General features: G+C 37.9%; 1 protein-coding gene across 5 annotated transcripts in view; it reads right to left on the bottom strand.

The window, feature by feature from the left end:
• The window catches only part of SHOC2 (SHOC2 leucine rich repeat scaffold protein), an 87,550-nt gene that overhangs the window by 21,045 nt on the left and 39,731 nt on the right, over positions 1-26,774 (bottom strand). For all 5 annotated transcript variants that reach the window (XM_086378982.1, XM_086378983.1, XM_086378981.1 and 2 more), the window contains one exon: positions 8,113-8,250. In XM_086378982.1, coding sequence (XP_086235108.1) covers positions 8,113-8,250 — 138 coding nt within the window. The remainder of the gene's footprint in view (positions 1-8,112; positions 8,251-26,774) is intronic.

The raw sequence follows: 26,774 nt of genomic DNA, 5'->3' as shown, positions 1-26,774 counted from the left end.
AGGAATAAAACTACCATATGACCCAGCAATCCCAACTGGGCATATACATTGAGAAAATCATAACTGAAAAAGACACATATGCCTCAATGTTCACTGCAGCACTATTTATAATAACCAGGACATGGAAGCAACCTAGATATCACTGACAAATGAATGGATAAATGACAAATGAAATGGAATATTACTTAGCCATAAAAAGAAAAGCATTTGAGTCAGTTCTAGTGAGGTGGATGAACCTAGAGCCTATATGCAGAGTGAAGTAAGTCAGAAAAAGAAAAACAAATTCTTGTATATTAACACGTACATATATGGACTCTAGAAAAATAGTACCAATAAACATTTGTAGGGCAGTAATGGAGACGCAGACATAGAGAACAGACTTTGGACACAACGGAGTAAGGAGAAGGTGGGCCGAACTGAGAGAGTAGCACTGAAACATAAACATTACCATATGTAAAACAGATAACTAATGGGAAATTGTTGTATAACACAGGGAGCTCAACATAGTACTCTGTGACAACCTAGAGGGGTGGGATGGGGTGGAAGTTCAACAGGGAAGGGACATATGCATATTTATGGCTAACTCATGTTGTGTGGTGGAGAAGGCAATGGCACCCCACTCCAGTACTTTTGCCTAGAAAATCCTATGGACGGAAGAGCCTGGTAGGCTGCAGACCATGGGGTCGCTAGAGTCAGACACAACTGAGCGACTTCACTTTCACTTTTCACTTTCATGCATTGGAGAAGGAAATGCCAACCCACTCCAGTGTTCTTGCCTGGAGAATCCCAGGGACGGGGGAGCCTGGTGGGCTGCCATCTATGGGGTCGCACAGAGTCGGACATGACTAAAGCGATGCAGCAGCAGCAGCAGCATGTTGTGTGGTAAAAGCCAACACAATGGTGTAAAGCAATTATCCTCCAATTAAAAGTAAACTTATTAAAAAATATTCTTAAAAGTCAAAAACTCAAAAGAATACCACCATTAAAGAGAAAACTAGTAAAGGTGTTACATGTAAGTAGAACTGTAATTACCTAAAATCAATTACTAAAACTCTATTTGTTGATATAATTACTGTAACATTTCTTCAGAGCACAGTGTAACAAAATGAGATATGAATTATTCTGTGCTCTAGCCTTGAAGGCAAAGTCTTCTTGTATATTTCTCTCACTTTGAAAAGAAATAGAAAATAAAAAATTTTTCCTATTTCAGATCCCCCTCTCCCTGATTTCATAAAACCACTGGAGACCTCAGAAGGCTTTCAGTTCAATTCAGTTCAGTTGCTCAGTTGTGTCCGACTCTTTGCGACCCCATGAATTGCAGCACGCCAGGCCTCCCTGTCCATCACACACTCCCGGAGTTCACTCAGACTCACGCCCATCGAGTCAGTGATGCCATCCAACCATCTCATCCTCTGTCGTCCCCTTCTCCTCCTGCCCCCAATCCCTCCCAACATCAGAGTCTTTTCCAAGGAGTCAACTCTTCACATGAGGTCAAAGTACTGGAGTTTCAGCTTTAGCATCACTCCTTCCAAGAACACCAGGACCGATCTCCTTTAGAATGGACTGGTTGGATCTTCTTGCTGTCCAAGGGACTCTCAAGCGTCTTCTCCAACACCACAGTTTAAAAGCATCAATTCTTTGGCGCTCAGCTTTCTTCACTGTCCAACTCTCACATCCATACATGACTACTGGAAAAACCATAGCCTTGACTAGACAGACCTTTATAGGCAATGTAATGTCTCTGCTTTTGAATATGCTATTAGGTTGGTCATAACTTTCCTTCCAAGGAGTAAGCGTCTTTTAATTGCATGGCTGCAGTCACCATCTGCAGTGATTTTGGAGCCCCCCAAAATACAGTCTGACACTGTTTCCCCATCTATTTCCCATGAAGTGATGGGACCAGATGCCATGATCTTCGTTTTCTCAATGTTGAGCTTTAAGCCAACTTTTTCACTCTCCTCTTTCACTTTCATCAAGAGGCTTTTTAGTTCCTCTTCACTTTCTGCCATAAGGGTGGTGTCATCTGCATATCTGAGGCTTCAAGACTCTAAATATGTTTTTGAGCACTCTTTCACTTAACCGCAATCAGCTGTGCCAATCTCCCCAGTTCCTTCTGCCTCTTTCAGTGATCTTGGCACTGCTCAGCCTGGAAGTAAATGGCATTGCTTATTGCCAAAGAGTGATAACTACTCTAGGAGTATTTATATCTCAAGCAAAAAAGAGTTAAAAATATCTGGATATACTTGCGAGGAAAAAAAAAGGCAAATAATTAAAAACGATTTTTGGAAAAGTAACTGTAAGGTGATAAAAGATTTGATTTTCAATTGTGAATTCAGTGCAAGTTTCTTTGGTCCAGGGAAAAGAGACAAGGCAACTCCTGTGGGACTAGCATCAACTCTCCAAGACAGGTGTTGGGTTTTTTGTTTTTCATTTTAAGTTATACTTTTCAACTAGTAAACCAGGGGGAAAAAAAAAGCAAAGTATCAGAATTATACTCCAGCTAAGTTTGTCACTGATGGTTTGGGGTGAATTGCTCTTCTCCAATAGATGAGAGAGAGAATCTCAAAGGTGAATTATGACTGTTGAGATTTGTAACAGATCAAGACCTGCATGTTCAGATTTCTCATCAAATCTCAACCTTCTGCAATACAATCAAACTATGGGGGATAAGAGGGATGGAGAAAGGCAAAGAACTATCTTAATAAACACAGTATATGATAAATGACTATAATATTATAAAAACTTTCAACACACAATACTTAACTCACTTTGCTATTACTTGGGATAACAGCTGTATTTAGTTTGCTGACAACTATCAAAGCCTATTTATATTTATTATAAAATTTATAAATGAGATATATAAATTTTTATTATCATTTATGTTTCAGTTCTTATTGATTTCCAATACATATTTGTAATCTGACCATGTAGAGTGTGTTAGAAGTCAGGCACTTGTGTTTTTCTGAGATAACATGTCAATTACCCAAGATTAATAATGAAGTCAAATGTTTTCATATTAACAAGCACACTTGAAATACAGAAGAATTACTTCGGATAGAAATGCAAAATTAAGAAAGCCAGGAGAAAGAATACATGGAGACGCTATCCTCTGTCAGAGGAAGTGAATCCAAAGGACCCTAGTCTTAATAACTGGATTGCTTTATCATCCTCTACGACTTATGCTTTCTCTATTTGCCAACACTATTTTAGTACTTTATAACTGCACCCCCCCGCCGCCAATTGTTATTGAGGAAGATAGGGAAACCAATACATGCATAAAATATTAAATAATGAAATACTGTTAGAATATTCGAGAGTAAGAACAGGACTCTACAGGGCCTTTCTGGAACAGACCCCTCCCTCAAATCCTCTGCCGAAGTACCCAGATAATAGTATCTGATGCACATTTCCTGAGTCATTTCACAAATGCTAAGTTGGAGAAGACTCTTCAGAGTCACTTGGACAGCAAGGAGATCAAACTAGTCCATCCTAAAGGAAATCAGTCCTGAATATTCATTGGAAAGACTGATGATGAAGCTGGAACCCCAATACTTTCGCCACCTGATGCTGGGAAAGACTGAAGGCAGGAGGAAAAGGGGACGACAGAGGATGAGATGGTTGGATGCCATCACCGACTCAATGGACATGAGTTTGAGCAAGCTTTGGGAGTTCATAATGGAAAGGGAAGCCTGGCACGCTGCAGTCCATGGGGTTGCAAAGTGTCAGACACAACTGAGCAACTGAACTGAAGAACAGGACTAATTGATAACCATGCCCTTTATAGAACTCTATATATCCATTTGATTAGTTGAAAGAGTAGAGGAAATTATGTGTATATTTAGGAAAAAAAGTTCTAAGCCGAGAAACTGAGAAGTACAAAGACCCTGAGGCTAGAACTTGCCTGATATGCTCAAGGAACAATAAAGTATCTGCACATATAGTATCTTAGGAAATACACAATAATTAAGCGTCAATGAGATGGATAAGGCCGTAACTTTATAACATTTCAACCATCTTTAATTTCAGTTGACCTGATTTGCTAGAGTAAACAACCTTTACTTTTCTAAGACTGAGAAGCCTTTATGTTTATAAAAGAAGTCTCTTTTTAAAGTGCTTTTATGTGTCATTCACTGAAAAGTGATCATGTTAAAATGCATTATTCTTTCTTTTCTCCTTTACTATCAAAATCAGTTTCTTATTTAAAATCAGCAAACTTACGTATTTCAACATAAGAACATACAACAAAATAAATACGTCAATAGGTGATTTATACTGAAGTAAAAATTAAACCTGTATTACTGAACTGGTTCAGAGTATCCCAAGGAAATGGGAACCTGAAAGATTAACACTTAGAAATATAATAGAGTTCTTGAACTTTAGAAATAAAGAAATAACCCTTTGGGTGGCCAGAGACAAACATTAAGTCATTATAATGAGAAAAAAACAATTAGACCAGCCTCATACTGTTGCATATTCAGTTCTAGAAGACAAAAGAGCTACCTTTTAGGTCTCCTGAGATGTTCAAGGAAAGGAAGTTGAACCCAATGATTTTTATATCCATCAAAGAGTTCTTTAAATATAAAGCTTACAAACATACAAAAACTAGAAAACTACTGCTAATAAGTCTTCCCTGGTGGCTCAGATGGTAAAGCGTCTGCCTACAATGTGGGAGACCCTGGTTTAATACCTGGGTCCGGAAGATCCCCTGGAGAAGGAAATGGCAACCCACTCCAGTACTCTTGCCTGGAAAATCCCATGGATGGAGGAGCCTGGTAGGCTACAGTCCATGGGGTTACAAAGAGTCAGACAGGACTGAGCGACTTCACTTTCACTGTTTACGAACGATTTCAGAGAAAATTACTGTAAGACTGACTTTAACCAACCAAGAAATAACTTGAACAACTATGGCCTTTAATTTTATAGCAGCAAGCACTGTTAGTGAACAATTAAGACTAAACTAGAGACTGGCTTAACAAGATATACCATAAATGTTGCATGTCCTAACAATATAACTAATAAAAATTGGGAGGAAAAAATGACCAAAAAGGGCTAGCAGCACAATAAATTCACTGACTGCCTCATCCACATTACTCTACTCAACAAAAATAGAATACATATTCAATTGCACATGGAATACTTATCAAGATAGACCATACACTGAGCCATAAAATAAGTCTCAATATATTTAAATGATTCAAGTCACACAAAGTATGTTCTCAACCACAATGAAATTAGAAATCAGTAACAGAAAGACCCCTGGGAAATTGTTAGATGTTGGGAACTAAATAACAAACTTTTCAGTAACATATAGATCATAGAAAACAAAAGGGCAGATTAGAAAGCATTTTGGACAAAACAAAAAATAAAACACAACATGTCAATTTGTGGGATGTTGTCAGTGGTATGTAAGAGGAAATTTTATAGCACTAAATGGCTGGGAAAGATTGAGGATGAGAGGAGAAGGGGACAACAGAGGATGAGATGATTGGATGGCATCACTGACTCAATGGACATGAATCTGAGTAAACTCCGGGAGTTGGTGATGGACAGGGAGGCCTGCCGTGGTGCAGTCCATGGGGTCTCAAAGAGTCGGACATGACTGAGCGACTGAAATGAACTGAACTGACTCTCTGAGAAGAGAAGAAAGGTCTTAAATCAATAATCTCAATCTTCCACTATAAGAAACTAGAAAAGGGGCAAATAAAATCAAAGTAAGCAGACAAACAGGAATGAGAAAGGTCAAAGTAGAAATCAATGAAATAAAAACCAAGGGAAAAATAGAGTAAAATCAATACTTTGAGACAATCAATGAACTGATAAAATTAATAAACCTTTAGCCAGACTGATTAGGAAAAGAGAGAAGATATAAATTGCCAATATCAGAAAAGAGAAAAATGGCATTATCACAGATTCTATAGACACTGAAATAATAAGCAAATGTTATGAACAATTTTATCCCCATTAAATGTGACAACGTAAATGGAATGAACACATTCTATGAAAGACACAAATAATGATCAAGTTTTCTCAAGAAGAAACTGATAACCTAAATAGCTCTATGTCTATCAAAAAAACTGAAATTGTTTTAAAAAAACATTCCAACAAACAAAAGTTCTGACTAGGTGGCTGTATCAATGAACTTTATCAAATAAGAAATATGCCAATTTATACAAATTTTTCCAAAAATTGAAGAGTAGGGAAAACTTCCCAACTTACTATATATCGTCAGCATTACTCTGAAACTGAAACTAGACAAAGGTTTTATAACATTACACATGAACATATTGTTTATTCTTATTATTGTTTATTTGCTAAGTAGTGATCAACTCTTTTGCAGCCCTATGGACTGCAGTTCTCCAGGCTTCCCTGTCCATGGGACTTCCCATGTAAGAACACTGGAGTAGGTTGCCACTTCCTTCTCCAGGGGATCTTCCCAACCCAAGGATCAAACCTGGGTCTCCTACACTGGCAGGCAGATTCTTTACTGCTGAGTCACCAGAGAAGCCCATATCATTTATTAAAAATTAGCAAACTTAATTTTTAAAACTCCTACCAGAATGTATCTTTTTTCATTATTTCATCTTGGTAAGAAATTTCAATCTTATTATCTGGGTTTTTGTCAAATTCAGGGAAACAGTATTAAATTATATTTTACAGCTTCATTGTCTTACCTCTATTCTCTTTCTAGAACTTCTAGTCCTGTCTCCCATGACTTTTTTCATTTATTTTGTGTTTTTCTGTCTTTTTGTTCTAGACTCTAGGGGACAAGAATCAGAAAGATACAGGTTCTAATGGCTAGCTATTATAATCTGAAGAAGTCTCAGATTAACTTTTCTGTGAATAGTTGTTACGTTACCAGAGACAGTCTACTGTAACATTAAAAAAAATTCTGCTACACTTGTTTCTGCTTCAAGTAATGAAGCAGAAAGTAATTCAAGGTAATTCAAGCAAACCCTCCCATTGCAGAAAACTAAGAACACTTCTAAAACAAAAATCAGAAAACGAATATGATAATGACTAGCAGTAACCAGGCTGGAAACCAGCTGGGAACCCAGAAACAAGCAAAGCACGGGAGATTTTTGTCCTAAGAGCGCTCTCCCAAACAGAAGATGTAACTGAAAGGCGAAGGCATGTTTTGCCAAGAGTCAAAATCTAGAGCCTGCCAAGGGTGAGGAGTCTAGTAATCAGCATCAACTAGGACCCTACAGGGCTGCACCCTAGTATGAGGGGTCAATCAGAATTAAAACGGCCCTCCAATTACTCTGCAGTTTGCCTCTGAATCACTTGAGAGGACCAGAAAAATTACAACCCTTAGAACACGGATGGATTAAAGTGGTTAGTTACTCTAGGTACCTGAGAGAAGCAAATAAAAATTCTTCTGGAGAAAGATAACATCATAGGCCTCATGCAATTTAGTAATAGAACCTTATAAATATTCATTACTAAAATTATATAAACTAAGTACAGAGTAATTTTTTAAAATAAACCTAATAGTTTCCTCATACCACAGTGATAACTAAAAGCATCCAAAAATTTTTAAATTCCCTCTATTGTTTGTATAAATTTTGGGGCATTCAGAAATATAAACAAGAATTTATAAATATGGAACACATCAACTTTCTGTAGTTTGACTATGTCTTCAAAACACATTATGCATTTTGAGACATCTTTTCTTTTAATCCCTCGATATTACAGATGAGCAAATTTTAAAATGTACTTGCCATGTTTTAAAAACTAAACAGCAATGATCTTATTTTTTCAGTGTGGTCTACTTTAGCACAGAAGGGACCACACCCTATACAAGAGCATGCAACATTTCTGAAATAAGCAAAAACAGAGAACGCACCCATTCTGCAATTTAAGCACAGAGTTATAGAACATATAGACGTTACTCAATATTCTACCTTCTTTACAATTTAACTGAGCTCATTTCCTAAAACTTACTTTCCTTTCCTAGAAATGGAAATAAAAAATTATTTTAAAATACTATCTTTTAGAAGTTTTACCACTTCAACAATGCTGAATTTTAATCTTTTAACTTTATTATTGAAACAGATTTTAATGTCCAAGTAGTTATAAATGATTAACAGTATCTTCTTTCTCTTTTCATACCAATAGTATCTGGGAGGTCTAACAATTCATTGTGCTGCAAGTCAAGGTTGGTTATCTGTGTGCAGTTTCCAATCTCCTTTGGAAGGTGTTCAAGTTGATTGTGAGCTACATCCAGCGTAATGAGGTTACATAATTCACCTGTAAATTGATCAACATAAAAATGTAAGAATTTCTGGGAGATAAAACATTTTATATCATAACTATACTTTTTCTCACAAAGTAAAAGTTAAACAAAATCTGAAACTCTTATTTGAAAATGACATCTTACAAATACTGAACTATGTTGTACACCTGAAGCTAATATATGGTTTTATGTCAATTATACCTAAAGAAAAAAAGAAAATGATATTGATAACATTAACATGTTGACTGTAAATCATTATCAACCAATATTATATATTTTTAATTAACCAATTTAACCACATTTACCTTTGTACATTCTATACTTCAAAAAGAGCTTACTAATTTTTAAATCAAATTCAACACAATAACATCAGATAGATCTTGAGGGTCACCTTACCTCAAAATGTAAAGTAAGAGTTAGAAATCAAAAACTGCTTCTCAATTTAATATTACTCCAAAAGGATACAAAATAAGGTATTTTTCTCCTCATTCTGTTTGAAAGGACTGTACTGGCAATTTAGATTATTCTTAGTGTTTTTCTGTCTTCAAAAACTTATTTATAAAAGCTCGATCGGCTCTCTCATGATTTTTCCTTTTTTGGGGGGAGGGGCGAAGTTGGAAATTAAAAGACACTTACTCCTTGGAAGGAAAGTTATGACCAACCTAGATAGCATGTTCAAAAGCAGAGACATTACTTTGCCAACAAGGTTCGTCTAGTCAAGGCTATGGTTTTCCCTGTGGTCATGTATGGATGTGAGAGTTGGACTGTGAAGAAGGCTGAGCGCCGAAGAATTGATGCTTTTGAACTGTGGTGTTGGAGAAGACTCTTGAGAGTCCCTTGGACTGCAAGGAGATCCAACCAGTCCATTCTGAAGGAGATCAGCCCTGGGATTTCTTTGGAGGGAATGATGCTAAAGCTGAAACTCCAGTAATTTGGCCACCTCATGTGAAGAGTTGATTCATTGGAAAAGACTCTGATGCTGGGAGGGATTGGGGGAAAGAGAAGGGGAGGACAGAGAATGAGATGGCTGGATGGCATCACTGACTCGATGGATGTGAGTCTGAGTGAACTCCAGGAGATGGTGATGGACAGGGAGGCCTGGCATGCTGCAATTCATGGGGTCACAAAGAGTTGGACACGACTGAGTGACTGAACTGAACTGAAGTTGGAAATACTGAGCAAGTAAGATAAGTAAAAGTGCATAAAACTAAAAAATGGGTGTAGGGCATATTTCTGTCACATCCTAAGCAACTAAGAAAAAACAGATTAACTGGATTTCAAAATTGAAAACTTATTTGTATAAAGGACACTATCAAGAGAATGAAAAGGCAACCCATAGAATAGGGGTAAATATTGACAAATTATGTATCTGGGAAGGGATTAGCAGCCCAGATGTATAAAGAGCTCCCATAATTCAACAGCAACCAAAAAAACCAATTTAAAAGTGTGTAAAGAAACTGAATATTTTTCCAAAGATATGCAAATAAACAATAAACACATGAAAGCTGCTCAACATCACTAATCATTAAAAAACGCAAATCAATTAGATGAGATACTACTTTATACCCCTGAAGATGGCTGTAAACAAAAGCAAACAACAAAACAAAACAAATGTTGGCAAGGATATGGAAAAACTGGAATCCTTGTGCTTTACCTCCAGGAGCCCCACCGCAGGTTCTCAGAGTGAAGATAAAAGTCCCCTCCTATTCTCACCCTGCATACCATATTCAAAATCATATACAGAAAATCAAAGATAAGATTTTGAAGGAAGACAGAGGTGGGGAAAAAACTTTACCTATATAGGAACAAGGTAAATACATTGGACTTCTCTTCAGTAATGATGCAGGCAAGAAAAGAATGGAATAGAATACTTACAAAGTGTTGAGGGAAAAAAAATCACCAACCTAAAAGTTTGTACCCAATGAAATTATCCTTCAAAGTAAAGGAGAAATAAAGACCTTCTCAGATGAACAGAAATGAGGGAATCTGTCACCAGTAGACCTGTCTTTAAAGAAATATTAAAATTAACAAGTTCTTCAGAATGAAGGAAAATGATGTAAGTCAGAAACTTAGCTCTACATAGAGAAAAGAACAATAGAGAAGGAATAAGATAAAATCTTTTATATTCTTAAACTCTTAATTGATCTAACAGATAACAGTTTGTTAAAAGTATGAAGAGCAGCAATATACTGGGTAACTATAGATTAAGGGTAAATGAAATGAATGACAGCAGTGTTATAAGGGACAGGAGAGAAGAACTGGGAATATTCTGTTATAAGCTACCACACTGAGTGGTATAGTGTTATTTGAAGGTGGACTTAAATTAGCTGTAAATTTATGCCACAAACTCCAGGGCAATCACAAACATACATACAAGCGAAAAAAAAAAAGTAATACAAGTATAAATGATATGCTAAGGAGAGAAATAATGAAATAATACAAAATGCTCAATTAAACCCAGATAATGCAGAAAAATGATGTAAGACCAAAAAAAATAAAAAATAGAGAACAAGTTATAGAAAACAGTTCCAAATATGGTTGATATCAATCCAACTAAATCAATAAATACTTTAAATATTAAAGTGAATGCAAGAAGACAGAGACTATCAGAAGGAACTTAAGAAATAAGACCCTGCCCCCAACCCCACTAAATAGTACAGTCTTTTAAAAACCTACTTTACAGACACAGGTAGATTAAGAATAAAGGGATGGAGAAATACAATGTTAATGTTAATCAAAAGAAAGCTGAAATATTTACACAGATTTCAGACAAAGCCAACTTCAAAACAAGGAAAATTATCAGAGATACACAAAGTATTACATAATGATAAACAGAACAATTCTCTAATAAAAGCCTCAAAGTGTAAGCAGCTGTTTATCTCCTCCGCATATTGTGTAGTATCTAGCACACAGCACTATGTTAACTGAAAGAATAAATGATAACTGGGGAAAATAAAATTTGGATGCTAATACTCTTCATGCCAGAAGTAACAAATGTTTTGTGTATTTGCCACAACTGTTCTAATAATACTCAAAGTTGTTTCAATTCCTAGGAAAGTAACTCCCACTACTTTAAAGGAAGATGCACAAATTGAAGTATATAAGAGTCCCAGCACATAAATAAAGCAAGTTGAGAGGAGACTATGGCTAACTATAGCCTATATGAAACTGATATGATTCAACTCAGCTCAATTACTGCTATATTACAGGACTCCTCAAACTCAATACTGAAATATTTTAGACCAGATAATTCTTTGCTGTAGAAAGGTGTTCTGTGCATAAGCAGCATGCCTGGTCTTTTTAGCCAAAAGATGCCAAGAGCACCTCCCCACCAAGTCATGACAATCATCTAGACATTAACAAATGTCCTTTGTTGTTTAACATTGCCAAAACTGCCCCAGGTTATCACTGCAATGTTGGGATGAGAAAGCTCAAATACTGTCCAATCCTCACACTTTTCAAAAAAAACCTAGAAATTTATATTTTCATATAAAATCTAATGTTCAAATACTAACAACTAATTTTTAGGTTAAAATAGAACAAAACACTGTGTTATCAAACGTATCTGTGGACTTTTTTTTTTTTTTACAGTATTCAGGACACCAGTTTGATACCCATGAACACAGAAACAGATGAATTACCAGTATCTTAGGACAGGAACTTACATATTACTATCTAACATTAAACTAAAAAATAAGTGTTTTAAAAATGCAGAATATAATTACTTTGATTCAAATTAAGTTAAATCCTTTTTGATTTATGTAAATCACCATCTATATAACTGAATTATTTTGAGCCTATATGCTCTCCAGAAAATCATCCTCTAACAATACAACATTCTACAACATCAGGAAATCATGTTAACACTGATACATTAAGGAGAGTGTCATCTACTAATCTTTCTTTCTCACAATCTATTAATTATGGTTTTGAAAATGCTTAAAACTCAGGAAATGTGATTTAATTTTTTAACAGTATCAGCACACAAAAATAACCTGATTTTTAAGTTTGATCTGTCAGTCCTTGAACTACAATAAACTCATGAGTAAATTATACATATTGCGGAATTTGAAACTGATTTTTAGATTTTCCCCAAAACCCATGCATATATTTTAAGACATAAAAAACATTTTCTCTTAGGAACTGAATTTTCTTCAGTCCAATGAAAAAGATCTAAAAAACTTCAGAGGCGTTTATAATTAATAAAAGATAGCTTCCAGGAAAATCTAAAATATTTTCAAAACTAATCCAAAATGTCCTATTAAATGTACAAAACATTTTTAGTGCGGGGAAAAAAGAAGTTTAGATCTCTCTTCTTTAGAGCAATGCTCATAACTGCTCAAGCTTTTTTTTCTTCATATCCAAATAGTCAGAAACATCTGACAATTCTGAATATATGATAAACTCTGCACTAGTCAATACTGTGCCAGGATAAGACTTTGTGTTACCATTCAGAAAAGACAGGATATTAAATATTGAACGAGTTCATAAAATACTTTCACACTATTTATTATTTCTATACTTTGTCCAATTATCTAGTACTTCTAAACATTTATTTCACTATATATGATCCAAATATTACTTTAAAAACATAAGTTCATTTCAGATGGTTCTAAAGAACAATAATCAATATCTTAACAGTGACTTGTCTCTGGCTAGGTTTAAGAGTGGTTTTTCTTTTCTACTTCATATATTTGTATTTTGATTTTTTGATGTTTTTGTACATCTTTTAACCTAAAGAGGAAAGGGGGGGACAGATTCAAGACATAAACATAAGCAGTCTCTCCTACACTGTACATGAAGAGCAGTTTTCAAACCATAAAGAGAAGTTTCCTGGCTGTGGAGCAGATGTACCTTTTAGTGAAAATGAATGCACCATGTGATCATATTGATGACACCAGCCATTAATATGAAACATTTTATGACTCACATTCCATACTTACTAAGCAAACTTTTTAAGTTTAACTTCCTACAGAGAGAACATAGACTTCATTGATCCACCCTACACATGTTTATTAAGCACCTACTGTGTGCTAGACACTATTCTAGGGACTGAAGACACGATAGGGAAAAAGAGGGAGAAGGCAAGAAAAAAGTTTGCTGCCCTCAGCGAACTTGTATTTTAATAAGGAAAAATAAACAGTATATAACCAAGGTGAGGCTGTAAGGAGAAAAGGAAAGATATACCCATTTGAATGCAGAGTTCCAAAGAATAGCAAGGAGAGATAAGAAAGCTTTCCTCAGCAATCAATGCAAAGAAACAGAGGAGAACAACAGAATGTGAAAGACTAGAGATCTCTTCAAAAACATCAGAGATACCAAGGGAATATTTCATGCAAAGATGGGCTCAATAAAGGGCAGAAATGGTAGGGACCTAACAGAAGCAGAAGATACTAAGAAGAGGTGGCAAGAATACACTGAAGAACTGTACAAAAAAGATCTTCATGACCCAGATAATCACAATAGTGTGATCACTAACACTCAGCTAGAGCCAGACATCCTGGAATGTGAAGTCAAGTGGGCCTTAGGAAGCATCACTACAAACAAAGCTAGTGGAGGTGATGGGATTCCAGTGGAGCTATTTCAAATCCCAAAAGATGATGCTGTAAAAGTGCTGCACTCTATATGTCAGCAAATTTGGAAAACTCAGCAGTGGCCACAGGACTGGAAAAGGTCAATTTTCATTCCAATCCCAAAGAAACGCAATGCCAAAGAACGCTCAAACTACCACACAATTGCACTCATCTCACACACTAGTCAAGTAATGCTCAAAATTCTCCAGGCTAGGCTTCAGCAATACGTGAACCGTGAACTTCCAAATGTTCAAGCTGGTTTTAGAAAAGGGAGAGGAACCAGAGATCAAATTGCCAACATCCGCTGGATCATCAAAAGAGCAAGAGAGTTCCAGAAAAACATCTATTTCTGCTTTATTGACTATGCCAAAGCCTTTGACTGTGGATCACAACAAACTGTGGAAAATTCTGAAAGAGATGGGAACACCAGACCACCTGACCTGCCTCTTGAGAAGCCTGTATGTAGGTCAGGAAGCAACAGTTAGAACTGGATATGGAACAACAGACTGGTTCCAAACAGGAAAAGGAGTACATCAAGGCTGTATATTGTCACCCCACTTATTTAACTTATATGTAGAGTGCATCATGAGAAACGTTGGGCTGGAGGAAGCCCAAGCTGGAATCAAGATTGGCGGGAGAAATATCAATAAGCTCAGATATGCAGATGACACCACCCTTATGGCAGAAAGTGAAGAGGACCTCAAAAGCCTCTTGATGAAACTGAAAGTGGCGAGTGAAAAAGTTGGCTTAAAGCTCAACATTCAGAAAACTAAGATCATGGCATCTGGTCCCATCTCCTCATGGCAAATAGATGGGGAAACAGTAGAAACAGTGGCTGACTTTATTTTTGGGGGACTCCAAAATCACTGCAGATGGTGACTGCAGCCATGAAATTAAAAGTAAAATTAAATTACTCCTTGGAAGTTATGACCAACCTAGACAGCATATTAAAAAGCAGAGACATTACTTTGTCCACAAAGGTCCATCTAGTCAAGGCTATGGTTTTTCCAGTGGTCATGTATAGATGTGAGAGTTGGACTGTGAAGAAGGCTGAGCACCAAAGAATTGATGCTTTTGAACCTGTGGTGTTGGAGAAGACTCTTGAGAGTCCCTTGGGCTGCAAGGAGATCCAACCAGTCCATCCTAAAGGAGATCAGTCCTGGGTGTTCTTTGGAAGGACTGATGTTGAAGCTGAAACTCCAATACTTTGGCCACCTGATGCGAAGAGCTGACTCACTGGAAAAACCCTGATGCTGGGAAAGATTGAGGGCAGGAGGAGAAGGGGACGACAGAGGGTGAGATGGTTGGATGGCATCACCGACCCAATGGACATGGGTTTCGGTGGACTCCGGGAATTGGTGATGAACAGGGAGGCCTGGCGTGCTGTGGATCATGGGGTTGCAAAGAGTCGGACACGACTGAATGACTGAACTGAACTGAGGATGTATAAAAGCTATAAAAGAAAAAAAAGCAAGGTCAAAGAGTCTGATGGTGGGAAGCAGAGATCAGAGGTATTGATAGTAAGCAGAAAAGGAAAATAACCCCAATGGAGTAGCATTTTAATATACACAGCTAAATAATGGAAGAGGAAAGAAACAATGGAAACATCTGGGGGAAGCTGAGTGAACAGCAAATACAAAGACTCTGAGGCAAGAAAGCAGTTCAAAACACAACAGAAAGCCAATGTTGCTGGAATAATGAGTAATGAAGAAAGTGATAGATGAAGTAGCCAGGAGTCAGATTTATTTAGAGTCTTGTGGGCTAAGGTAGCAACTTCAACTTTGACTAAGAAAATAGTGGTGTGGGTATTAAGAGTAGGGTTTTCTTTGTTTGTTGGAGCAATTTCAGGTTTACAGAAAAACTGCAAATTAAGTACAGAGTTCTTATATACCACCCTCCCCATAATTTCCACTATTACTAACATCCAACATTGTGCATTACAGTTGATGAACCAACATTTATACATTATCATTAACTAAAAGTCCATATTTTACACTGACATCCATCCACTATTTGTGTTTTCCAGTTCTGAAGATTTTGGTAAATGTGTAATAGCCAGTACCCATGATTACAGTATCATATGTAAGTTTTACTGATCTAAAAATCTTCAGTGTTTCACTACTCATTGATCTGAGTCTCCTGTACTAGGGCCCCTGGCAACTACTGATCTTTTACTTTTGCCTTTTCCAGAATATTGTATAGTTAGAATCATACGATACACAGCTTTTCTTTCATTTAGAAATATGCGTTTCTTTTTTACCACGGAACAATATTCCATTGTAAGGAATATTTTAGCAACTTTTAGCAATTATGAATAGAATTTTTAGCAATTATGAATAGAACAACTAAAAATATTTTCTGTACAGTTTTTTGCATGGACATAAGAGAAGGCAATGGCAACCCACTCCAGTACTCTTGCCTGGAAAATCCCATGGACGGAGGAGCCTGGTAGGCTGCAGTCCATGGGGTCACTAAGAGTCGGGCACGACTGAGCAACTTCACTTTCACTTTTCACTTTCATGCGTTGGACAAGGCAATGGCAACCCACTTCAGTATTCTTGCCTGGAGAATCCCAGGGATGGCGGAGCCTGGTGGGCTGCCATCTATGGGGTCGCATAGAGTCAGACACGCCAGTGACTTAGCAGCAAGTTTAACTCATTTGGGTAAAGAGAAGCATGACTGATAGGTTTTATGGTAAGACTGTGTTCAGCTTTGCAAGAAACTGCCACTGTCTTCCAAAGTGGCTATACTCATTTGCATTCCAACAGTAATAAATGAAGTTTGCACAAGTATTTGGTATTGTCCAGCCAAAAACAACAGAATAAATAAAACTGTGGTATATTCACACTATGGAATATTATACAGTAGTGAAAAATAATAACTTCTAACTATGTATACCAATATGATAGCTTAGTGAAGAACTGTAAATCTGTTTCTGTTGCTGTTGTTCAGTTGTGTCCGACTCTTCATGACCCCATGGACTAGAGCATGCAGGCTTCCCTGTCCTTCACTATCTCCCAGAGTTTGTTCAAACTGTCCATTGCGTCTATGATGCAATTCAACCATCTCATCCTCTCTCACCCCTTCTGCTCCTGTCCTCGATCTTTCCCAGCATCAGGGTTTTTACCAATGAGTTGGCTCTTCACATCAGATGGCCAAAATATTGGAGCTTCATGTCAGCATCAGTCCTTCCAATGAATATTCAGGGTTGATTTCCTTTAGGATTGACAGGTTGAACTTCTTGCATTCCAAGGGACTCTCAAAAATCTTCTCCAGCATCACAATTTGAAAGCATCGATTCTTCGGTACTCAGCCTTCTTTATGGTCCAACTCGCACATCCATACATGACTACTGGCAAAACCATAGCTCTGACTCAGTTCAGTCGTATCCGACTCTTTAGGACTCCATGGACTAAAGCGCTCCAGGCTTCCCTGTCCATCACCAACTCCTGGAGCTTGCTCAAACTCATGTCCATCGAGTCTGTGATGCCATCCAACCATCTCATCCTCTGTTGTCCCCTTCTCCTGCTGCCTTCAGTCTTTCCCAGGATCAAGGTCTTTTCCAATGAGTCAGTTCTTTGCATCGGGTGGCCAGAGTACTATAGCTTCAGCTTCAGTATTATCCTTCCAATGAATATTCACGGTTGTTTTTCTTTAGGATGGACTGGTTTGATCTCCTTGCAGTCCAAGGGACTCTCAAGAGTCTTCTCCAACACCATAGTTCAAAACCATCAATTCTTAGGTGCTCAGCTTTCTACACCATCCAACTCTCACATCTATACATGACTAGTGGAAAAACCATAGCTTTGAAAATACAGACCTTTGTTGGGAAAGTAATCTCTCTGCTTTTTAATATGCTGTCTAGGTTGGTCATAACTTTTCTTTCAAGGAGCAAGCGTCTTTTAATTTCATGGCTGCAGTCACCATCTGCAGTGACTTTGGAGCCGCAAAATATAAAGTCTGTCACTGTTTCCATTGTTTCCCCATCTATTTGCCATGAAGTGGTGGGACCAGATGCCATGATCTTACTTTTCTGAATGCTGAGTTTTAAGCCAACTTTTTCACTTTCCTCTTTCACTTTCATCAAGAGCCTCTTTAGTTCCTCTTCATTTTCTGCCATAAGGGTGGTGTCTTCTGCATATCTGAGGTTACTGATATTTCTCCCAGCAATCTTGATTACAGCTTGTGCTTCAACCAGCCTTGCATTCACATGATGTACTCTGCATGTAAGTTAAATCAGCAGGGTGACAATATACAGTATTGATGTACTCCCTTCCCAATTTGAAACCAGTGTGTTGTTCCATGTCCAGTTCTAACTGTTGCTTCTTGATCTGCATACAGATTACTCAGAAAGCAGGTCAGGTGGTCTGGTGTTCCCATCTCTTTTAGAATTTTCCACAGTTTGTTGTGATCCACATAGTCAAAGGCTTTAGTGTAGTCAATGAAGCAGAAGTAGATGTTTTTCTGGAATTCTTTTGCTTTTCCTATGATCCAGGAGATGTTGGTAATTTGATCTCCGATTCCTCTGCCTTTTCTAAACCCAGCTTGAACATCTATAAGCTCTCAGTTCACCCACTGTTGAAGCCTAGCATAGAGAATTTTGAGCATTATACTGTGTGAGATGAGTGCAATTGTGCAGTAGTTTGAACGTTCTTTGGTATTGCCTTTCTTTGGGATTGGAATGAAAACCGATCTTTTCCAGTCTTGTGGCCACTGCTGAGTTTTCCAAATTTGCTGGCATATTGATTGCAGCATTTTAACAGCATCATCTTTTAGGACTTCACATAGCTCCACTGGAATTCCATCACCTCCACTAGCTTTGTTCATAGTGATACTTTCTAAGGCTCACTTGACTTCACACTCCAGGATTTCTGGCTTTAGGATGAGTGATCACACCATCGTGGTTACTGGCGTCATGAAGATCTTTTTTGTATAGTTCTTCTGTGTATTCTTGCCACCTCTTAATATCTTCTGCTTCTGTTAGGTCCATGCTGCTGCTGCTGCTGCTAAGTCGCTTCAGTTGTGTCCGACTCTGTGCGACCCCATAGAAGGCAGTCCATCAGGCTCCCCCGTCCCTGGGATTCTCCAGGCAAGAACACTGGAGTGGGTTGCCATTTCCTTCTCCAATGCGTGAAAGTGAAGAGTGAAAGTGAAGTTGCTCAGTCGTGTCCAACTCTTAGCGACCCCATGGACTGCAGCCTACCAAGCTCCTCTGTCCATGGGATTTTCCAGGCAAGAGTACTGGAGTGGGGTGCCATTGTACTGTTTTTATCCTTTATTGTGCCCATCTTTGCATGAAATGTTCCCTTAGTATCTCTGATTTTCTTGATGAGATCTCTAGACTTTCCCATTCTTTTGTTTTCCTCTATTTCTTTGCACTGTTCACTTAAGAAGGCTTTCTTTTCTCTCCTTGCTGTTCTTTGGAACTCTGCATTCAGATGGGTACATCTTTCCTCTTCACTTGCCTTTTGCTTCTCTTCCTTTCTCAGCTATTTGTAAGGCCTCCTCAGACAGCCATTTTGCCTTTTGGCATTTCCTCTTCTTGGGGATGGTTTTGATCACTGTGTCCTGTACTATGTCACAAACCTCTGTCCATAGTTCTTCAGGCACTCTATCAAATCTAATCCCTTGAATCTATTTGTCACTGCCACTGTATAATCATAAGGGATTTGATTTACATCATACCTGAATGGCCTGGTGGTTTTCCTTACTTTCTTCAATTTAAGCCTGTTTTTTGCAAGGAGTTAATGATCTGAGCCACAGTCTGCTTGTGGTCTTTTTTTGTGCTGTCTGTATGGAGCTTCTCCATCTTCAGCAGCAAAGAATATAATCCATCTGATTTTGGTATTGACCATCTGGTGATGTCCATGTGTAGAGTCATCTCTTGTGTTGATGGTAAAGGGTGTTTGCTATGACCAGTGCATTCTCTTGGCAAAACTCTGTTAGCCTTTGCCCTGCTTCATTTTGTACTCCAAAGCCAAACTTGCCTGTTACTCCAGGTATCTCTTGACTTCTTGACTTCCTACTTTTGCATTCCAGTCCCCAGTGATGAAAAGGACATTTTTTTTTTTTTTTTTTAGGTTTTAGTTCTAGAAGGTCTTGAAGGTCTTCATCAGATCAGATCAGATCAGTCGCTCAGTCGTGTCCGACTCCTTGAGACCCCATGTATCACCTTCTTCAGCATAGTGGTTGGAGCATAGACTTGGATTGCTATGATATTTAATGATTTGCCTTGGAAACAAACAGAGATCATTCTGTTGTCTTTGAGACTGTACCCAAGTACTACATTTACGACTCTTGCTGACTATGAAGGCTACTCCACTTCTTCTAAGGGATTCTTGCCCACAGTAGTACACATAATGATCTGAATTAAATTTGCCCATTCCAGTCAATTTTAGTTCACTAATTCCTAAAATGTCAGTGTTCACTCTTGCCATCTCCTGTTTGACCACTTCCAATTTACTGTGATTCATTCATGCATGGAGAAGGAAATGGCAACCCACTCCAGTGTCCTTGCCTGGAGAATCCCAGGGACGGGGGAGCCTGGTGGGCTGCCGTCTCTGGGGTCGCACAAAGTCGGACACGACTGAAGCGACTTAGCAGCAGCAGCAGCATGGCCTAACAGTCCAGACTCCTATGCAATATTGTTCTTTACAGCATCAGACTTTACTTCCATCACCAGCCACATACACAACTGGGTTTTGTTTTCACTTTGGCTCAGCCTCTTCATTCTTTCTGGAGCTATTTCTCCACTCTTCTCCAGTAGTAGTATGCCAGATGCAAAAAGCAGTGGGACACATTGCCCCTCATTTCCAGAATTCAGACAGTTAAAATATTCATCAAACAGACAGGCAATTTTTGGAGGAAAAAGGTTTTCCCTCCCTTCTCGAGACTGCAAGTATTGATAATTAAAATGCTTAAATAAGAAATTCCTGACCATTATTGAGAAAATGAAATTTGTGGGGTTTAACCAGTAACAAAGAAACATTATTATACAAACATGTGAATACACTATTTTCTGTTGTGTTTTAGGCTCATAAACTATTACTACAAGAGCATTAAGTCAGTCAATCAGACAAGATTCTTATGTGCACATTCTCTTTTCCAGACATAAAACTAGACACTAAAGACACAAAGACACTACAGTACACTAAATGCTTGTTTTCATGAAATTAAAAATTAGTAGGAGACTACATGTGATTTGAGGAAGGCTACAGAGGGTCCCGTTTATTAAATTTCAACATTAAAGAGTCTTTCTTTTGGATCTTCAAGACCAAGGGAAGATACAAGGCAAGATGAGAGAGGACACCTGGAACCTTCAATACCAAACTAAGGAATCTGAATCTTTTTGATCAAATAATAAAACAAAATTTAAAGCTTCTGAATAATGCATGATAATCAGAATGCTATTCTAAAATGACTATTTACTCATAGATTTGAAAGGATGGATAGCTTAGGAAGCATAGTCTATTAGGAAACTACTGTAACTAGCTCATATGAAATAATATGAGGGTCTATACAAAATCAATAGTAGAATGAACGGGAGGGCTATCTCCCACTAGGAGACCTATTAAGAGAGATGGCAAAAGCAGTATGAATGAAATAAGACAAGTAATTCTCAAATTACATATGGTAAAGCCCATATACAAATTGTTGGAAACCAGAAATAAAGAAAAATATTAAAACTATACAGAGAAGAAAATACTTTACAAACACACAAATATAACAGCAAAACTCTTGTCAGAAACTAGGCAAGCCAAGAAAAAAACAAACAAAAACATAGGGAAAGGAGAGCTATTTTAAAAATAATGAATAAACAAGAAAAGATGCCAAACTAGGATTTTGTAACAGGAAAAACCACCATTAAAAATGAAAACAAAATAAAGGCTTTCAGACCTATAGAAAGCATAAAAAATTCAATCAGAGGAGACCTGGGCTACAATATGCATTAAAAGAAGCTCTTTGGGCAAAAAGCAAATACCAAAGAGAGATTCAGATCTACTCAAAGAATGGAAAGCACTAGAAGGAATAAATACATGAGCAAATATCAAAATTTGGGGGCATTTTTAGTCTCTTTAAAAGATAAAAAAAGATGATGACACATCAAAAGGCACAGGAACCAACTAACATAGAGTTCACAGTAAGCAAAGCTGGAATAATTTGAGCAACAAAACGGTAAAGAATAATCTTGGATTGAAACCCACAGAATAAATGAGTCCAGACTGATATAATTAACTGAATAAATAAATGGGGGAGAAAGGACAGCTCTTCCTTATAGAAGAATTTCAACTAATAAATACAAAAGAAACAAGGGAAATTTTTAAAAATCATTCAGTTCAGTTGCTCACTCGTGTCCGACTCTTTGTGACCCCATGAACCGCAGCAGCACGCCAGGCCTCCCTGTCCAACATCAACTCCTGGAGTTTAGAGAATATAGTAATAATTGCTTCAGGGAAGATCTACCAACGAAAGCTACAATTTATAAACAAAAGGTGATTTGGAAAATATTTAGAATTAAATAATAAGGAAAATACAACGCATCAAAATTTATGTGATGCTGCTAAAATAGCACTTGGGGGGGAGGTTCACAGCTATCAACACTTACACAATGAAAGGAAGAAAGGAATGAAATCAAACAATTTAAGAGAAAGGACATATGAAACCTACAGTAATAGGAAACAAGATAATTAAGCGTCAGTTCAGTTCAGTCGCTCAGTCGTGTCCAACTCTTTGCGACCCCATGAATCGCAGCATGCTAGGCCTCCCTGTCCATCGCAAACACCCAGAGTTCACTCAGACTCACGTCCATTGAGTCAGTGATGCCATCCAGCCATCTCATCCTCTGGCATCCCCTTCTCCTCCTGCCCCCAATCCCTCCCAGCTTCAGAGTCTTTTCCAATGAGTCAGCTCTTCCCATGAGGTGGCCAAAGTACTGGAGTTTCAGCTTCAGTTTCAGCTTCAGCATCATTCCCTCCAAAGAATGATGGGCTGATCTCCTTCAGAATGGACTGGTTGGATCTCCTTGCAGTCCAGGGGACTCTCTCAAGAGTCTTCTCCAACACCACAGTTCAAAAGCATCAATTCTTTGGCGCTCAGCTTTCTTCACTGTCCAACTCTCACATCCATACATGACCACAGGAAAAACCACAGCCTTGACTAGATGGACCTTTGTTGGCAAAGTAATGTCTCTGCTTTTGAATATGCTATCTAGGTTGGTCATAACTTTCCTTCCAAGGAGTAAGCGTCTTTTAATTGCATGGCTGCAGTCTCCATCTGCAGTGATTTTGGAGCCCCCCAAAAATACAGTCTGATACTGTTTCCACTGTTTCCCCATCTATTTCCCATGAAGTGATGGGACCAGATGCCATGATCTTAGTTTTCTGAATGTTGAGCTTTAAGCCAACTTTTTCACTCTCCTCTTTCACTTTCATCAAGAGGCTTTTGAGTTCCTCTTCACTTTCTGCCATAAGGGTGGTGTCATCTGCATATCTGAGCTTATTGATATTTCTCCCGCCAATCTTGATTCCAGCCTGTGCTTCTTCCAGTCCAGCATTTCTCATGACGTACTCTGCATAAAAGTTAAATAAACAGGGTGACAATATACAGCCTTGACGAACTCCTTTTCCTATCTGGAACCAGTCTGTTGTTCCATGTCCAGTTCTAACTGTTGCTTCCTGACCTACATACAGATTTCTCAAGAGGCAGATCAGGTGGTCTGGAATTCCCATCTCTTTCAGAATTTTCCACAGTTTATTGTGATCCACACAGTCAAAGGCTTTGGCATAGTCAATAAAGCAGAAATAGATGTTTTTCTGGAACTCTTTGCTTTTTCCATGATCCAGCGGACGTTGGCAATTTGATCTCTGGTTCACCTGCCTTTTCCAAAACCAGCTTAAACATCAGGAAGTTCACGGTTCACGTATTGCTGAAGCCTGGCTTGGAGAATTTTGAGCATTACTTTACTAGCATGTGAGATGAGTGCAATTGTGCAGTAGTTTGAGCATTCTTTGGCATTGCCTTTCTTTGGGATTGGAATGAAAATTGACCTTTTCCAGTCCTGTGGCCACTGCTGGGTTTTCCAAATTTGCTGGCATATTGAGTGCAGCACTTTAACAGCATTATATTTCAGGATTTGAAATAGCTCCACTGGAATTCCATCACCTCCTCTAGCTTTGTTCGTAGTGATGCTTTCTAAGGCCCACTTGACTTCACATTCCAGGACGTCTGGCTCTAGGTGAGTGATCACATCATTGTGATTATCTGGGTTGTGAAGATCTTTTTTGTACAGTTCTTCTGTGTATTCTTGCCACCTCTTCTTAATATCTTCTGCTTCTGATAGGTCCATACCATTTCTGTCCTTTATCGAGCTCAGCTTTGCATGAAATGTTCCCTTGGTATCTCTAATTTTCTTGAAGAGATCTCTAGTCTTTCCCATTCTATTGTTTTCCTCTATTTCTTTGCATTGATCACTGAGGAAGTCTTTCTTCTCTCTTCTTGCTATTCTTTGGAACTCTGCATTCAGATGTTTATATTTTTCCTTTTCTCCTTTGCTTTTCTCTTCTCTTCTTTTCACAGCTATTTGTAAGGCCTCCCCAGACAGCCATTTTGCTTTTCTTCATTTCTTTTCCATGGAAATGGTCTTGATCCCTGTCTCCTGTACAATGTCACGAACCTCATTCCATAGTTCATCAAGCACTCTATCAGATCTAGGCCCTTAAATCTATTTCTCACTTCCACTGTATAATCATAAGGGATTTGATTTAGGTCATACCTGAATGGTCTAGTGATTTTCCCTACTTTCTTCAATTTAAGTCTGAATTTGGTAATAAGGAGTTCATAATCTGAGCCACAGTCAGCTCCCAGTCTTGTTTTTGTTGACTGTATAGAGCTTCTCCATCTTTGGCTGCAAAGAACATAATCAATCTGATTTCGGTGTTGACCATCTGGTGATGTCCATGTGTAGAGTCTTCTCTCGTGTTGTTGAAAGAGGGTGTTTGCTATGACCAGTGCATTTTCTTGGCAAAACTCTATTAATTATGCATAGAAAACAACAACAACAAAAAAAGGGAATATAATAGAAAAAATAAAGACATCAAAAGCAGGTTTTTTTTTTTTAAATACCAATAAAAGCAATATCAGGAATGAATGAGAGACATAATAATACATATTCCAAATTTCAAAAGTATAATAAGGAACTAAATGAACTTTAATTCAAAAACTTTAATGCCAAAAAATTTAACAAATCAAAAGACAAATGCTCTGACAGATTTAAAACTACCAAAATTCAACTAAGAAGAAACAAAAAACCCAAATAACTTTCCATTAACTTGCCATTTAAAACCTTTCTACAAAGAAAACCATCCCAGATTACAAGACTCTTAAATTCTTCTAAACATTTTAAAGGAGTAAAAGTTTGTCGCTCAGTAATGTCTGCCTCTTTGCAACTCCATGGACTACAGCCTGCCAGGCTCCTCTGTCCATGGGATTCTCCAGGCAAGAATACTGGAGTGGGTAGCCATTTCCTTCTCCAGGGGATCTTTCCAACCCAGGGATCAAACCTGGGTCTCCTGCATTGCAGTTGGATTATTTACCATCTGAATCATTTGAAAACATAATACTAATTCTACACAAACTCCTCCAGAACATAAAAGAGGAACTCCTCCCAACTCATTCCACAGTATGAAGCCAGAGTTGCCCTGATAGCAAACCATTACAAAAATGAGAAAGGGAAAAAAGGAAATTACAGATAATATCCATGAGGAGTACAGATGCAAAAATCTTCAAGATTTAGTAAATTAAATCTAGCAACATACAAAAAGACCCTATTAAAATGTATCTAACAGGCACTCAAATATTAGGAAATAAATAATTTAGGTTTATTTCATAAGTTGTGGCTTACCCTATATTATCATTTGACTCATATTAAGGACACGACTGAGCGACTGAACTGAACTAAAGGACATTTACATTTTTAAATTAACTCTTGTTCCTGAACTTATAGGGTCATTTTTCAAACATTCAGAGCAATAAAAACCAAATCAAATCTTACTAAAATACATATGCAAAACAACACAATTAACAAGGGCTGGAAATTTTTATTACACAAGCTTGAACAGATTTAGGGACTTATATCAGAATACACATTATTTTATTTGTATAAATTTGTATTATAGGCCTAATTCTCCCTTTCACTCTAAAGAAAACTTTAGTAATTCTTCTAAGCAAGTGCTTCTGTAACTAAGCAACATAGACAACACTGTGTGTATTCTTTAATGGCTAGCATGCTATCATTAGAGCACAAAGACTGCCCTCTTCCCTACACCACAGCAGAGTGGGAAGTCAAATGTATCCTCTGGTTCAGTCAGATCTTTCCAAGATGGTTCAAATGCTGTTTTTCCCCTCTGTTATCTCCTCCTTTAGCAATAATAACAACTTTTCCAGGTTTCTGTTGTTTTAGTGAAACACCGGACAATTTGACAATGGCACCCCACTCCAGTACTCTTGCCTGGGAAATCCCATGGACAGCGGAGCCTGGTAGGCTACAGTCCATGGGGTCGCGAAGAGTTGGACCCGACTGAGCAACTTCACTTTCACTTTTCACTTTCATGCACTGGAGAAGGAAATGGCAACCCACTCCAGTATTCTTGCCTGGAGAATCCCAGGGACGGAGGAGCCTGGTGGGCTGCCGTCTATGGGGCTGCACAGAGTCAGACATGACTGACGTGACTTAGCAGCAGCAGCAACTAAATTAACAGTTCATTTCTAGGTCTGTAAGGTTTCTTGCTGATTTCCAGTGAAAAAAAGTTATTTATTAACAACTATGAATTCCCTTTCCTGATTTCTCTTGCCTGCCAAACTAAGTTACTCATTAGCACTTGTACAAAACAGTCAAATGAGATCATTAAATAATGTTACCTGGACCATGAAAGCAACTGCAGCACCCCTGACAGTCCTGAGAGAATTTC

The sequence above is a fragment of the Bos grunniens genome, chromosome 26 (genome assembly GCF_055505025.1).
Source record: "Bos grunniens cultivar Pamir isolate PY7600 chromosome 26, Bosgru_T2T1.0, whole genome shotgun sequence".
NCBI classification, from domain to species: Eukaryota; Metazoa; Chordata; class Mammalia; order Artiodactyla; family Bovidae; genus Bos; species Bos grunniens.
The sequence above is the reverse complement of the archived record's forward strand: the minus strand, read 5'-3'. Positions and strand labels throughout refer to the sequence as shown.